The sequence below is a fragment of the Xiphophorus maculatus genome, chromosome 4 (genome assembly GCF_002775205.1).
Source record: "Xiphophorus maculatus strain JP 163 A chromosome 4, X_maculatus-5.0-male, whole genome shotgun sequence".
NCBI classification, from domain to species: Eukaryota; Metazoa; Chordata; class Actinopteri; order Cyprinodontiformes; family Poeciliidae; genus Xiphophorus; species Xiphophorus maculatus.
In genome coordinates, this window is record NC_036446.1 from 31426689 (window position 1) to 31443517 (window position 16829).

Consider the following 16829-nt stretch of genomic DNA (forward strand, 5'->3'; position numbering starts at 1 on the left):
AGTGATATGAAAATGATTCTACCTTTAGTTTGGAATTTGTCTGGAAGAGAGAAAATATGAAAAAATGTAAAAATGATTCATTTTTAACATATGCTGTTTTGGATCGCTTTTTTTTTAACCCTTCACAAATGAAGGTTGGAGCCCAGCCAGTGGACTCTGTCTAAAAAAACACCATGACTATTTAAAGATGTTCCTGTGAAGCTCTGTGGGTTTTAAGACTCTAGTTGTTTAAAGATGAATAAATATTTACCACAAACTTTACAAGTTAGATATCAGTTTATTTGCTACATAAAATTTCAAAAGGGATTTCATTATCGTTGTTGAGGTTGGCTGTAACTTGGAATTCTTCAGTAAGGCATCCTGTGGTTTCTAAGAAAACATCGTCACCCGTAACATATTCTGTAATCGCAGCGCGGAAAATGAGCGACATCAGCAGCTTCCTGTGGAGTCTGAAAAAAGTTCATGTGACCTCTGCCCAGACAAACACTTCCCCCAAACTGACCAGGGCTGCTAGACGGTAAGATGTCATCCCGTCTGATCATATAGAGAAGTGAATCATGATGTCCTCCGTTTGACGGGTTGACAATCTGCAGAGACGGGAACTATGGAGTGAAAGTAGTGCCTAGTATAAAGTAAAGGTAGATAAAACAACATCAAAATTAGAGGTGCACCGATTGCGGTTTTCTGGCCGATCGCTCATTACATACTTTTAAAACTCCTGACATGCCGATTCCGATTCGGCCGACACCATTTTAGTTTTGTCTGAAATGTCGCTAAATGTAGGAAGAAAGTCGCTGTGTTGGCAACAGGGGGGTGAATATTGGTAACTGCAAAGGCGCAGACATGACCTGGTGGGCCGCTCTGTCAGTCAAACCTCTCACTGCAGAGCAGAAGAGGACAGTGGTTGAGTTTTAGATCTTTGTTCAGCAAGATAAGATCAGAAATCAGCGGCACCCCTAGAGGAAATGGTGCAGCAGCAGCAGCAGCAGCAGCAGCAGCAGCAGCAGCAGCAGCAGCACGCCTCCCCCTCACTCTGCCTGCTTGTACGTCTCACAATTTTACATGGAAATGAGGAATTACTTCATACTTGCTGCAACTCAAAGAAAACTGGTAAACAACTGAATTGTTAAAGACTCACTTTGTCTTTACTGTTTCTGCTCAACAATTTACTGTTTGATGATATTTCTCAGGAGAGAGTACAGGTGGTCAGTGGCTGTGAGTTGGATAAGAATCAGTAGGTAACTTTGCAGAGCATTGCACCACAAGCCTACACAAAGTCTCAGCCGGCAGTCACAAACAGCAAGACAGCGTTTCAGATGTAAGAGTCAAGATTATGAAAACTTAACTCAGACGTTTGCTTCTACAAAGAAACTATTGGATTTAAAAGACAAGCTGGACATTCAAGAACAATTTTCCTGCCATTCGGGGGGCGGGGCTCTTCATCTGTGAGGCAAAATGAATCACATTTTTTACAAGTTGCATTTTAAAACGCAACTTTGCAAGATTCACCACCCTGACTATGAGGGTTGGTCTCTATGGAGACTGTTTATGACGGACGGCTTGAGGGCACAAGACAAACCCATGATCATTTACCGTCACACCGAACCATGCAGCGTTTCACAATCATCAGCCAGCTGTGCATGGATAGGTTTTGGTTGGAAGGAGGAAGTGGAAGTTTCTGGAGAAAACCCAGACACACGCAGAACGACATGCAAATGTCTGTTGGTCTGTGACACACAAGACAAAACTTTCCTTTATTTTAAACACAACATTGAAACTAAATGCAAAACAAGACAGGAGCTTCATTAATAATAATCACATTACAGGATCACACACACACACACACACACACACACACACACACACACACACACACACACACACACACTGTGGGCTGCTTCTGATGGGAAAGTACACGGCTGTGCAGTCAGAAAGACAGTCGATGGAGTTGAGCAAAGAAATTAGTTGAACTAATGGAGGCAACACTTTCAATAATGAGGTCATGGCTTCATTTCCTCCTGCTAGAAACTCATTCTAAAGTGCTGCTAAGTGTCTTTATTTTCTGGAGAAAAAGAAAGTAGCTCTAATTGGACCTTGATATGTGAACATTTTGGAATACAGAACCAAATGTTTATTGGTTTTCTCGTCAGTCTCATCAGATTCTCGCCCTTTTTTTTAGTTTTTCCATCTCCTCTGCCTTTGTTTTCCAGCTCAGAGTTACATTTAGCAGAAATCCACTTCAGTCTCCTGACTGAAGAGCAGGATTTGTTTCTTTGTTTTTTTTCACTTGCATTGTAACTTCATTTTGACCAAGCAGTAAACTGGGACAGCCTGTGGAAATCATGAACCCAGAAGTGAAATCCTGGTTTTTGTCCACTGCTTGTGCACCAGTTTCATTTTAAACCGTCTGTCCACATCTTGTTTAATTCATCCTTGCAACATCTAAACACTCTGTGAAAGTCACTCTGCTTTCAACATCTGGTATAAAACAGAAAGTGATCTGGCTTTCACAGAAACTCATTAAAATGTATAGAAAACAGTTTAGCAGAAAACTGTTGCAACCTAAAGAGACGTTTAAATCACTGACACTCATCTTTTTTGCTTTGCTTTTTATTTGTGTGGTTTTTAGTTTGATGTATTGCTTTTTATTCTGATCATATTTATTGGGACATTGTAGTCAATGGCAAAGACTTAGTTAAATAGTATAGAAACACGCCCCCCCCCCCCACCCCCCCACACATAACTAATCAACAGGATCCCAATTAAAAAAAAAAAAAAAAAAAACATTTTTCAATCTAATATGATGTGTGGATTCTAAATGTGCAGTGTCTTGTCTAAGTATTATTACCCATAAAAACGTTTCCATAATCGTGTCATAGAAAATACACAAACTTCCACACATTTTATTGAGATTTTATGGAACAGACCAACACAAAGTAATGTAAAGAGGAACAAAGATGTTACAAGTTTTATGAAAATGTTTTACAACTCAAAATCTGAAAATGTGGCATGCATTTTCAGATGCACATTCACAGATACACTCCGCCCAGTCGGACTAAACTACAGCTCTTTGCAAGGAACGTTGGGTAAAAATGTGCAAAGCTGGTATATACTGCATGTGAAAAGAGTTGCAGCAGAAATTGCAATGAAAAGCAGTTTCACAAGGTTTCCTGATTCTTGAAAGCTGAGTACACACACCGCACTGAAGAGTTGTGTGTTTGTGTGTATTTGAAAATAAGAAAGATGAATGCGCTGGTGTTTGTGGCAAAATGTAATGTAATATAAATACTTATACACTTCTCAGCATTACACGTTAAAAATGTGTGAAAATAATTGTGCCTTTTATCGCTGAACTCACTGAAAACCAGGAAGAACTTCATTGACAGAGAGATTTTAATTTTCTTTTTCCACTTTTCTTACCTTCCTGCTGTCTGTGTTTGGTGCCGTTCACTTCCAGCCACGTCTGTGACGCTCTGAGTTGTTTTAAACTTTTGAATTATTTCTCCTTCTGTAGACATGGGCAACTTCTGGCGCCCGAGTTCTTGCTTTAGACGATTCCTGTGTTTCCCACTTATGAACAGTGACTGAAAGAATCTGTATACCTCAGGGAAACATTAAGTATTAAATGGCTAACATTTATTTTGTAGGATCTTATAGAAGTGCTTCTAACTGTGAGGCTGTGTAAAAAATATGCAATTGCGATAAAAAAGGAATTAATTTTAAGGCTTTTTGCAGTTTTTTTCCCATACATGCGGATGCATTTCTGTAAGAGGATCTACTGGGATCCATGCAGAGGCAGAAGAGATCTAGTCCATTTTTGTGTCTGAATGCACCGCAGTGATCAAAGACACTTTCTGCTCCATTTCTTTCCTCCGCTGCTTCTTGGCCGACAGACAGATCCACACAAAAATAAAGAAACCTTCACAAAGAGGAAAGCGAAAATTGGTAAGTCTGAATTTGAACTGTTCTCAAACAAGAAGAGATGATCTCAGCCAATTCTCTTCCCTACGCAAGATTATGATTTCCCCCAACAACAGAATAAACTATGATCCTATTCCAGCTTTTGCTTTTGAACAGTCAGAAAACAGAATGTGACAGTTTCCTAAACAATTTACTAAACAATTTACTGAACCGCTTCCAACTGCGGATTCGTTTTGTTTCATTAAACGATCTGATTGGATGCTGGAAAAGATGATTGCTGTGTTCAAGTTGTGCTAAAAGGAGCTAACCAAAGAGCTAAGCTAGTCTAGCCTGAGATAGCATCTCAATGCTAAACATGTAGCAGCGGCATCCACGCCCCCAATGCTAACATTAGCGTTCACAGTTCATATCTCTAAAGAAGTTAAAATCTCAATGGGTAGAATAGAACTTTGCACCAGTCTGATGGTTAAATAACCAAATAGATTAAAAACAATAAATATCTTTGTAGTTGAGCTCATGAATCTATTTGTTCAGTAATTTAGCAGAAAACTTGAATCTGCTAAAACAGGAAACCTTGTTCAATATGTAGTTTTTGAATAAAATGTAATTAATTGCAAAGAAATGAATCCCTTAACTTGATTAAAACAGGAATGGACTCCCACCATTAACATTAACTTCAGAGAACCGGCATGCTAATGCTGGTGAGTTAGACTGTCAGGTAGAATCTGTAAAATATAGTTAACAGACTCTGAATGGTAAAGCTAAAAGTAAATTCATTTAAATATCTCTTTATTTGTCAACTGACTGGGACACAGCCACAGGGACATTTAGTTTTCAGCAGATTTTCTTTCAGAGCAGAAGGAGACCTATTGAGTGAAACAAGAGCACAGAGGCGTCACTGATGTTTATATTTCATGAACTTTTTGTTAGACACTAAGCAGTTGATGTTTTACACCATTTTCTTTATTGTTTGATTAGCTTTTGTTTGTATTTCTCCTCTACCATCCCCCACGCTTACTGTTGGTGACCTAGGCGACCGCCTAAAAGGCCTAAACCAAGAACCAGCCCTGCTAACCAGCACGATAACACTCTGACAGACGCAACGGATAGTTGTTACCTTGTAGGGAATTGAGGATGCAGAAAAGATAGAGCACTGCGTAGTTGACATAACCAGAACCCAGGAAGGCCAGACCCCAGGTGGTCCCCATCAGGCAGGTGAGGCCCAGCAGAGTCAGGCCGCTCTGGCAGGACGCGCTGAACCTCTGTGGGACTCCCTTTGACTTTCTGCTGGCGCTAGCTTGAAGCTTTGAGTTAGTCTTTAACTTTTTCTTCATCTTGCAGATGCTTGAGGCCACTGCCATCAGAATGCCAGAGTTAAAGATGAATATCAGGGTGAAATACACAAGGTTCAGCGAGTAGAAGTAGGTGTCATCTGTGATCCAGCAGCTGTGAGTCGGACGGATAATAACAGGCAGTTAACAGCAGCTGGTCTCTGAATGTAACAGGAAGAAGACGGAGTGTTTTGCACTCACATTGTATCACTTCACCAAATGTTGAAGTGATACGTTTCCATTTGGGATTTTTTAAAAGCACATTCACTTCCCAGAAACTACTTTGTTGTTGTAAGAAAGATCAAGGAAGCCACTGGGATAATGTTGACATTATCATCAGACAGGCTGATGACAATCAATCTGTTAAAAATTTACATCTTATGGAGTTTTTTACCACGTCAGATATATTAATGGGAAAAATGTCAGCCGTTATATTATATTTAGTGCTGCTTTATACATTAAATTAGGATCCCTATTCACCTACAGCCAATTAAAGTATCGTCAAAATGTTGCATAGTCACAAATAATCACAACTAAACATAAATGTTCCGAGTTTGAGAGCGAAAAATAAAGAAAAAGCGTAAAATGAAAGTAAAGTTATATTGTACTTACATGCTGTTGGTTTGATTGGTGTCTGACATGGTCAACTCTGTAACTCCGTAAAACTGTTTAACGTTCTTCACAGACAAAGATAGTGACACAATTATCGCAGGAATCCCTAGAAAACAGAAAATTAGGCATTCAGTGGCGTTAACACAAACTCAGGGCTCACATGAACTCAGTATTAAACTTTGAATAATATCACTTTTTGAGACGTTCTAAAATTAATCCCAAACTTCTTTTTTTTTTTCAGCTCTATTGTTTTGGTGCTCATACTCAAGCTAAAGTACAGGGAGAAAAAAAATGGTGTTGTCTATGAATTTTTTCAGTGTCAAAAAAAGGAAGATATTCTTCCAAGTAAACCAAATTTTGATTTGCCTTCCTGAAAACCTGAAGCTTTTTTTTCTCACCCTGCATCAAACCGTAACTCAGCGATGTCTTAACACTCACCCCATCCGACGAGAGACAGTTTGAGCAGGTAGCATTTGTAGTAGGTGTTGTAGACCTTTATCAGCAGCAGGTAGAGGTGCAGGGCCTCGATGGCCATCCAGGTGAGACAGCAGAGCAGCGAGTAATGCATGAGCGCAGCTATAAACTCACAGACCCAGTCCGGCTCCACCGTGGGCCCCCACTCAGTCAGCAGGAAGGTGGAGTTAAGGAGAAACAAGGCGCCGCTCAGAGACACGTGGATGGACATGGAAGTGTCCATTTTGTGGCTCCTGAAGGATGAAAGACCAGATCCATGAGGATGCGACGAGCGGTTATAAACGAGGGATTTTTTTCAGCTTTTTAATAAAACACAGAATTTACTGAACTTTACTTGGAGTACAGCTGGGATTTGTCAAACTTCTACAAACCCAAATCACATCTGTAACGTGATCCAGAGTTAACAAGCTTTTCCGAGCCGCAGCCCCAAAAACTATTAGCTTCTGATCCACTTTGCAAATCCATAAACAATGTTAATATAATGAACAGACTTTTATTTCTCACTTTTATTCACTGTTCATTAATTATTACGTTTGTTCAGCAGTCGTGCCTCACACCTTCTGATTTTAGTTGCCAATGAGTTTTGTAGATAATATATTATGAATTCATCAATCTGATCATTATATCATACCTGATAATAATATTTTATACCAGAAAAAGGATATCTTCTTTTGATTATAAGAAAATATTATAAATATTATTATCAATCATATGTCAAATTTAATTTCATCTCCACAGTTCGTATGGGCTGACGGACGGCTCCTTTTTCTTGTCAGAAACTTTTCCATTTCACGGTTGATAGATTTGACGACAAGCCAATTAGACAGATGAGAAGGAGGATCATTTTTCGAATTTCCTGTTTGTGGGACAAAAAGGCCATTTCTATCTTCTCTCTCTGTCCTCAATAAGTTCCTGTAACTTGTAACAAATTAAAAACTCTGATCTGATTAACAAGGCCAGATGTTGAGGAAATATTCATAGTAAAAACCCCTTCAGTGGTTTAACTAAGTCTTTGCCATTGACTACAATGTCCCAATAAATATGATCAGAATAAAAAGCAATACATCAAACTAAAAACCACATAAATAAAAAGCAAAGCAAAAAAGATGAGTGTCAGTGATTTAAACGTCTCTTTAGGTTGCAACAGTTTTCTGCTAAACTGTTTTCTATACATTTTAATGAGTTTCTGTGAAAGCCAGATCACTTTCTGTTTTATACCAGATGTTGAAAGCAGAGTGACTTTCACAGAGTGTTTAGATGTTGCAAGGATGAATTAAACAAGATGTGGACAGACGGTTTCAAATGAAACTGGTGCACAAGCAGTGGACAAAAACCAGGATTTCACTTCTGGGTTCATGATTTCCACAGGCTGTCCCAGTTTACTGCTTGGTCAAAATGAAGTTACAATGCAAGTGAAAAAAAACAAAGAAACAAATCCTGCTCTTCAGTCAGGAGACTGAAGTGGATTTCTGCTAAATGTAACTCTGAGCTGGAAAACAAAGGCAGAGGAGATGGAAAAACTAAAAAAAAGGGCGAGAATCTGATGAGACTGATGAGAAAACCAATAAACATTTGGTTCTGTATTTCAAAATGTTCACATATCAAGGTCCAATTAGAGCTACTTTCTTTTTCTCCAGAAAATAAAGACACTTAGCAGCACTTTAGAATGAGTTTCTAGCAGGAGGAAATGAAGCCATGACCTCATTATTGAAAGTGTTGCCTCCATTAGTTCAACTAATTTCTTTGCTCAACTCCATCGACCGTCTTTCTGACTGCACAGCCGTGTACTTTCCCATCAGAAGCAGCCCACAGTAGTTGCCATGGTGACATTTGGGGACTTCTTAAAACATCCTTCGGTCTGTCCTCAGGGTGACCTGTCCTGGTGTGAATTCACCTGGGCGTCTTGCTGCTCTGAACGCCCTTCACTTGCAGGCTACAGGACGGATTGTTAGATCTCTTGTTTTTTTTAGTATTTTTTGTTTTGTTTTGTTTTGTCATGTTCAATATCTCATTTTTATCCAGGTTTTCATTAGTGCTTCGGAACATTTAACTCTTCATAGTTGTACAGAAAAGTTCATATTTGATGTGATAACTGCAAGCTGCCCTGGTTCTGAGCTGCTCCATCCTGCCACCATGACTTTGGCCTAACATGGAACATTAAACTTTAAACGTTTCTTCATGTACATTTAGAAGTAGATGATTGGAAATCCAACTCTGTAGTCTGGTGCTTTTAAATGTGTATTTTTGTTATATTTTGTTTTACATGGGTTTCTTTTTTAATTACTGGCTGTTTTACCCTGTAGTTCGATGTCATCATCACTTTTGGATGATAATGGATATTTCTGCAGCCAGACTATTCGGTCTAATTAGCAGCAATGGGTTGCTTTAGACTTTTAATTTATCACCACATGTGTTGTAGTAAGGAAAACTGAATTAGTTTTATTGAACTATACATAACATGTTAAAAACATGTTCAGTATTTTGTAAGATTCTGCTGTTTCCTGAAAGGTGGATGCTTACCTGTTAAACACATATACAACGAGAGACGAAGCGCCGAAGAAAAGAGAAATCCCACAGCCTATGTAACTGATGTAAGACAGTATTTTCCAATGGGCTCCATCTATTGGTGTTCTTATCTACAAAATAGTAAAAAAAATAAATAAATAAATAAATAAAAACAGTGAAAATACCAGCAGGGATTCTGAATCTTACTGGTTCACTTTCAGAAACTCTTGAAAACAAGTTAAAAGTGCAAATCACCATCATTTTTCTCATCTGATTAATGAAATCAATATACTCTTTTACTCTAATTTCTTATAGTTTTATTTATTGTTACCAGAAGGACGGCAAAGGGTGTTGCATGGCTGCAATTGCAGGTAACTTGATCTGGGTCAATTTCAGTTTCACATCCATCTTCTTTCCAGGCAAAACCTTCAAACAACATTCAGTGTTTTTGAGTTACTGGTGGAGAACCTGGTTACTGGTTCTCCACCAGTAACCAGAGTTACTGGTGGAGAACGCGGCACATTTGTAATCAAGATATTTTAAGTTGCTTTTCAAACGTTGTGTTTGAAAAGTAAGACATGCTCTAGTATACTTAACTTCAGCAACTCTAAAAAAAAATTGCTTTAATACATTAAAATCTCTGAGATTAATGAAATGAAATGAATGGATTAAAGTCTCTGACCCCACCGTTCCAGAAACAAGCCCCACCTTAGAATCAAATGTTAGCTGTTCTGGTGACAGCAGCACCAGAACCCAGCTGGTGTTGGCTGCCAGTGTGGATTATATATATGCTGTCCAACAAGAATGGCATTCAGTACACTGACAAAAAAAAACAACATAAAATCTTACCAAGTAATTCATATCTTCTTTCCTGTGTAAATTTCTTAGAATACTTGAAATTAGACAAATTAACTTCCAAGTAACTTTTCAGTAAGACATATGAGCTTGTTTTAAGTCAGTAATTCCTTAATAGTGATGAAAAACTTTTAGTTCCATTGATAGATTATTTTACGTATAAAAAGACATTTTTCCCATTTTATAAGTGAAATAATCTGCCAATGAAATTAGTAGTTTTTCACCACTATTAAGGAATTATTGACATAAATGTCTTGCTGAAAAGTTACTTGTAAGTTAGTTCTGTCTTAGTTAATGTGTGCTAAGATATTTTGACTAGAAACTAAACCAGAAATACTTGGTAAGATTCAACATTTTGCAGTCGAATAAAGAAGCTCAGGCTCTAAACAGATTGTTTTCTCTCTGTTTTAGCTTAAGTTTTTTTTTAGATACTCCTGTTTTCCACCGACTGTAAGTGGTTATTACTAAAGATTATTCTTTTGTTAATTAACCAGTAGCTGTTGTTAGAATGTATCTGGAACACCAGCTTGTCAAAAGTTGGTCAAACCTTTTACATGCCTACCGTTGTCTTCATCAAAGTAGCGACACAGTAACTGGGAGACATTCTGTGAAAACACAAACAACTCAGAGTCACCTTCTCTCACATTTTCTTGACTCGGTGAATGTGAGCCAAGCGTCTTACCCCTTCTGGTTTCACAACCCTGAAAATCATTTGGATTGGCGGCTTGAGATTCTGAAGGCGAGACTCGCCTAACGTCTCTATCCTGAGAACCATGGAGCGGAAATCCTCCGTGCTAAACTGAGTCGGGAGACAAAACAGGAGAACACGTGACACTCTGCACACATCGTTTATTTATCGCGGGAAACTGTTCGAAGAAGGTGTTCAATAAAAATCAGACGGTTAGGGCCGCACCTGGAACTGGCTGGGGTCCATGTAGCTGACCAGGCCGATAACTCGCTGCTCTTGTGGGATGTGTTTCAGTGCGTTCACTGGGATCCAAACCTCAGGGACAGACAAGTCGTTGTTGGGCCATAGCTGGTAATAATAAAACCACAAAATAATGTCACTTTAAAGTAGATACCCAAACATATTTAACATTTTTTATAAACTAAAAGCAGCTGATTTAAAAAAAAAACAACCTTTCTCATTAAAATGTATTTTTATGGTAGACAAGCAGGCAGAAACGAAAGGGAAGTAGCAAAAGTACAACTTCCTGTTCCATTACACCATAATATTTCATAATATTCACCTCATAGTATAAAAATAAATAAACATAACCTTAGTTTAACCTCTGTATAAAAGAAAACATTGGATTGTCAATGTTTCTTAACCTCTTCCTCTTCTGACCTCAGAGATCCAACACCTGCAGATAAACTTTCATTTCTTCCATTCCTCTTCCTCACCTTCATCTCTCCTTGTTGCTGGCAGGATGCGCCACATAGAGGCAACATACACAGAGGATCATCTAAACTTGATCTCACCTCAAGATATAAATGTTGCGCGATTCATTTCAGCCCAGATAAGCTGCAGGTGACTTTTATTTATCATGTACTTTTTCTATGTTGTGGAAATAAAGGGTAGAGGAAACATCTGATGGTACAGTGGAACCTCTGAATACAAATTCAATTCAATCCAAAAGACAAGTTGGAGGTTTAAAATATGTATTTGGAAGAAATACATTAAATAAATGGAAACGAGAATCATCAGAACCCAAAATGATTGTAATACCAGAGATAAATGCAGGTTGGGATGGGAAGAATATTGAATAATAAAGATCCTGAACACAGTTTCTCTGAGGCTTAAACCTGGTCGACATCACAGACAAATGAGTTCTACCTGTTTTGCTGGAAGTAGAACCGGCTTAAACGTTTGACTCAGGGAAGGAAACAGCATATTCATCTCCATCTTAAGGTATTTTGCAGTGGACTCATATTCCTACATAACCCACAAATACCAGGCGCTCCTGGCACCCCAGGAATGCCTCGTTGCTGTGCAGAAGTGTTGAACATACTTGTACTTCTGTCTCTATGAAAGCAATAAATAGAAATTGTTTGTCTGACTCTACTTGAAAGCATCAAGCTTGTAGCAACACCAGATGGAGACAACTATCTAAACCACTGCAGCCACATCCTGCTCATTCTCATTAAGTGGTATTTTCTTTTCATCCATATGCCATCCGGTTTGTAGGTTTTGCTGTATTTGCTCAAGCTCTCTGAGCTATTGTTTTTCTAAGTAAAAATAATTTTCTTTCCCTTTCTCCTTGATTTTATCTTGGTAATCTGCTTGGGAAAAGATGTGACTATTTTCTGTCTCCTACTCCCAGCTGTCTAACCACCCAACACGACAAAATGTTTCTTCACAGAAAACCTAAAAAGCCCTGAATGTGTGTTTACTCTGAAGATACTGGCTGATAGGCTGACTACCTGGATTTTTTTCTGAAGACTTTTAGGATGGTAAAAGGTGAAAGTATCACAGATGATAGGCTAATTTAAGAAAAACTACTTTTGATCAAAATTGTGAATGTTGGATTGAAGTGTAGGCTCAGAGCTTCTCCCACTTCTCAAGTCACTGCATCTCAGAAGTCTTTAAGCACAGAGACCATCAAAAAGAAACAAAAATGTATGTCTTAGCTGTGTCATGTGGAAAGAGTTTGGACCTCACAGAAGCTCGAATGCATTGTGGGAAGGTGAACTGAGCGGAAAGAAGGCAAACAGAACCAGGGGAGTCATCCATGTTTCCAGTGTTCCAGGCCCATGAAGGAATCTTTATATTTCCCTGCTTCAACACTCAGGATTTAACTTACTGAACTATAAGCGGTCTTCTGAAGGATAATAGGATTGAGGATATAAACTTAGGACTATGGTGCCATTGTACTACAACATAGCAACCATGATGTCAGATATAAGCAACAGAGCAATGGAAAACATGCAAATCATAGACACTCCAAGCCATAAAGTAAGTTTGCTGTGTTTACTTTGTTATCTGTTGTGCTGTAAAACTCCAGCAGGCGACCTGAGAACCTTCTGTATACCACAACTACGGCTGTTTTCATAACTTGCAGTCTGGTAGATGTGGTTAGATCGGGGTATCAAAGGTGCAACAGGTTACATTTTCAGATGATGTGGTTCACTTTCACACTGCACAATGTCAAACCATGAAGCCCTTTGATGAAACTGTTCAAACCCTCGCTGCACCAGTGGTTCTTGGTGGAGGTGCTGCACCAAGAACCACTGAAAGGAACAATATGAAACCTTGTGAAGAAGACGCTGAGCGCAACTTCCTTCTTCACAAAATGTAAACAAAAATGGAGTGGCCTCAGATTTTAGTAGTTGTAGGATTTATCTTTTGTCTTTGGCAAAAGACCACAAGCCATTCCTCCCTCTAGTGCTAGACTCACACATTTATGTTGCCATGCGCCATAGTTCACTTCCTGCTTTTGGAGGGGCCTCCAATCCTATTGGCATTCACATTCAGGATTTGGATCGCACCAGAAGTCCCTTCAACCAAACTAACACCTAAGGTTTTAGACTTTGATTCTTGGTCTGCATCAGAGTTTGATTACACTTTCACATCTCCCCAAGCAAACCAAGCGAACCTTCTAAGCAAATGAACAAGAGTTCAATTAAAATTGACTAAACTGACATTATATGACACTTGTAACTTAATACGGTTGAATGGACCAGGAATATTTGTCTAATCTATTCATATCGTTTGAGAGGCCTCAGGGAAAATCGATCAGGATCACTAATACAAGACTCTCAAGCATTTCATTCAGCCAGGGTGACTTTCATTATGACTTTCATTAAATAGAATCATGAGTAAATTTGCTACAAAAAAAACAAAAACAGAAAACAGGCTTGTTGATACTTGGAGAGGTACTGTATGCTTACAGTATTTCTCAAAGTGTTCGGAGGTATGGAGAAGTACAATAATGTACTTCCTCTGCAGATTACACCATGAATACACCTTTCATACCTGAGGAGCTTTCATTGGGATCATGTCTTCTGAAACGTTGAGGACTGCGTCACTGATTTTGGAAACATTCACAGACAAGTACTTCAGGTTGTAGGTCTTGGAGCTGCCACCCTCAAACTCAGTCATATTCATAATTTCATGAATTATTTGCTTCTCCAGTCTATAGAAGGGACAAAACAAAACGTGTCTGCTTTATAGAAACAAGCAATGATTGAATACAGTGCCTTGCATGCACCCCTCTGTAACATAACATGGCGTAGCGCATAGAGACAGATGTTCGATCTTCTTTGTACTAGAGCTCAAAGTCAAAAATCTTTATGAACATTTTTATGAACATTTTTAAAGTGTTAGGACAGATTTCACTTTAGAATGTGGTCTGGGCTTTGGCTGGGCTATTTCACCACTGGAATAAAGTTTGATTTAAATCCCCATGAAATGATGCTGCCACTACCATGTTTCACAGTAGGGAATGGTGTGTTCAGGGTAATGTGTAGTGTCAGTTTTTTAACACATAAAAAAAAAAGTTCAGCTTTTGTCTCGTCTGACCAGATTACCTTGCTCCACATGTTCAATGTCTCTTACATTGTATATGACCAATTGGAGTACCTTTGGATTTCTTTCACTAATCACAATATTGAACTGACATGACGAGGCATGAAGCAAGGCAGAGACGGTGAGCAGATGTGAAGTTTTAATTAAAATGACAAGCTAAAATATAGAAAAATGACATGGAGCTCAGGGAGCCAGAGTAGGACAAAAAACAAAAACCAGGAACAAACTGCCAGTAGAGAGAAACAGGAACGTAACTGGATCAAACGTGAGGAACTAGAGAGGAGTGAGAGGAGAAGAGGGGTATAAGTAATGGGAGAGTGAATGCTGGAACAGAGGACCTGGGCTGATTCACTAACGGGTTGCAGGTGTGAGATGAGAGAGCAGAAGGCACTCTTTCTGTTTATGTTTTTGATCGTGTACATTTATTTATATGTATTCTCCACACCCTTACCTATCAGCAAAATACGAATCAATTTGGCCTAAACTGTCATTTAAAAAGAAACCACAAATAATTTTCTCTTTGCCAATTACGTGTGACTTTGTGTCGTTCAGTTTCATAAAATCACAATAAAATACTTCACGTTAGTGGCTCTCGTGTGATAAAATGTCATAAAGGGGAAAAATGCATTTGCAAGGCACTGTTCAGTACACACACAGTCAATTTAAGAGCCTACAAGAAAGTCAGTGTCTTAATGGCAATGTTATAGTGGCTACTCTGCTTACCAAAAAAAAAAAGAAAAGAAAAAGAAAACAAAAGACTGGCACTTACATTACATACACCTTCTTAATATCATAACTGGTTCTGAAGAGACTCGGACATGAATCCCTTATGTACAGGAGTTCCCCCAGTTCCTTCTGGGCGTCGTCAATTTCTTTCAATCTGTGAATTAGTGGCAGGATGGAGTCTTCCCTGCAGTGAGCGTGGTAGCAGACGGTGTTCAAGATGTCTGACAGGAAAGACAGATCAAACAGAAAACACCATGAAAAATTATATGCATTTTACACAGTGTGGGTTGGTGAAATCGCATAGAAGGGTAAAAGTAAAAGTTTCAATATAAATCAATTATTTACCAAGACTGGTGCAAATTAGCATGCAGGTGTAAACAGAGTCTTTTACACAGGCGCTGTGCACACATTATGAACCACCTCTTAACTCCGGGTTAAACTGGAAAAACATAACACATTTCCCAAGAAAGATTCTCCTGCTTACTTCCATGGATGGTATACACAGTGATGTTATAACTTCCATTTGTCACTGAACAGTTTAAGCAGCCAAATGATCCATGGAACCACGTCTCATTGGTTGGTACGCATTGAAAGAAACATTCTTCTTCATCGTTCTCACATTCAGCACCTTCACCAGTCCTCTTCTCAGTCATGTGGCCATAAGGCACCGTGACGTTCAGATTGTACTCAGAGATGTTGACACACACTGAGGACAGAAGGCAAAAAAACTCATTTATTGTATAAAGAACAATAAAAAATTACTCTATTTTTACCTTGTTACTGATGTTGCACTTCTAGAGAAACTGAGTTCTCAGATCCTTTTTCTAAACAAGTAATGAAAACAAAAATAAAAATCTGGCACTCATACCTTGATCAGCCCTCGACTGGTGGAGCAGCAGTGAAACCAGAACTGGAATTATGGTTTTTTCTCTGTGTGTATGGAATAAAAATACACACAAGAAAGGTAAAGGAACATTTTCCTTTACTTAACACATTTATGTAAAATTCTTACTATATACAGTAGATCTCTCTCTCTACATACAAGGCCTGGCCAATAAAAACCAGTGTGTGTTCTTGTGTTTAAATGAACCTCCAGTCTGTCGTGGCACATGGTTCTGGTTCTGCTGGAGGTTTCTTCCTGTTAAAGGTTTTTTTTTCCCCTCTCCACTGTTGCTACATGCATGTGTAATATGAGGGTTTTTTTGTTTCATACACCTGTTATGTGTCATTTGAAACTTGCTTTTTTTATTGCATCTTTTTTCGGACTAGAAGTAAAGCCAACATCTCAAAGTGGCCTAGCCAAAGTTCTGATCTGAAAAGATTAGGGTCACATCAAGGAGGTCATCGCCAAAAATAAATAGTAAATACTAGTGAAAACATACAAAAACTGGCTAACAATTAAAAGGTTTGATTGCTGCAGCTCCGAGAAAAGAAAATCTTATTGAATAAATGTCTGAAACATTTTTGAGTTGGTTGTAAGATAAAGTAGATCAAACATTGCAGAGCAAAATGCTAGAAACAGGCAACATGACTTAAATGTTTTATTTGACACAATGTAGGTTCAAATATCTTTTTACTTTTACAATGTTACATGTATTTATAGAAATCCAACAGAATAAAAACAAAGACTTACCTCATCCTTCAGATGCCAGAACTGCTTTTTCCTCTAAAGTTAACAGAATGAAGGGAAGAGGAGGCCGACGCAAGACCAAACGTTCCGACAAGGCGCTCGAAGATGCTGCTGTGCTTCTCTGTTTCATGCAAATAATCTTTACGGCGCCACCTCAGCTCCATGAATGAGTAACGTTCGCAGTGCAGCTCTGTGCTAATATCAACTAGGAACATGATCCAACATGATGACATGATGTGAAAATGAC

At 38.7% G+C, this 16829-nt stretch overlaps 1 protein-coding gene across 2 annotated transcripts; it reads right to left on the minus strand.

The window, feature by feature from the left end:
- Window positions 1–2885: 2885 nt before the first annotated feature.
- On the minus strand, window positions 2886–16711 carry LOC111608361 (adhesion G protein-coupled receptor G3-like). Of its 2 annotated transcripts, none has more exons than XM_023332046.1 (14): window positions 16586–16711; window positions 15821–15882; window positions 15437–15658; window positions 14996–15173; window positions 13675–13834; window positions 10612–10734; window positions 10381–10497; window positions 10261–10303; window positions 9175–9269; window positions 8859–8974; window positions 6303–6571; window positions 5865–5970; window positions 5039–5367; window positions 2886–3919 (listed from the first exon to the last, which is right to left on the minus strand). In XM_023332046.1, the coding sequence occupies exons 1-14, from the start codon at window positions 16588–16590 to the stop codon at window positions 3807–3809; spliced, it is 1938 nt and encodes a 645-aa protein (XP_023187814.1). In that variant the 5' UTR covers window positions 16591–16711; the 3' UTR covers window positions 2886–3806. The 2 variants fall into 2 exon arrangements, with proteins under 2 accessions (XP_023187814.1, XP_023187813.1); XM_023332045.1 differs by having other exon boundaries at window positions 10246–10303.
- Window positions 16712–16829: the final 118 nt, after the last annotated feature.

What these genes read in the sequence shown, in the direction of transcription:
- LOC111608361 (XM_023332045.1), bottom strand. An exon ending in CACCCTTTGCCGTCCTTCTG is followed by an intron (nt 8,975 to 9,174) that starts GTAACAATAAAT and finishes ACTATTTTGTAG; the next exon opens with ATAAGAACACCAATAGATGG. An exon ending in ACCAATCAAACCAACAGCAT is followed by an intron (nt 5,368 to 5,864) that starts GTAAGTACAATA and finishes TCCGACTCACAG; the next exon opens with CTGCTGGATCACAGATGACA.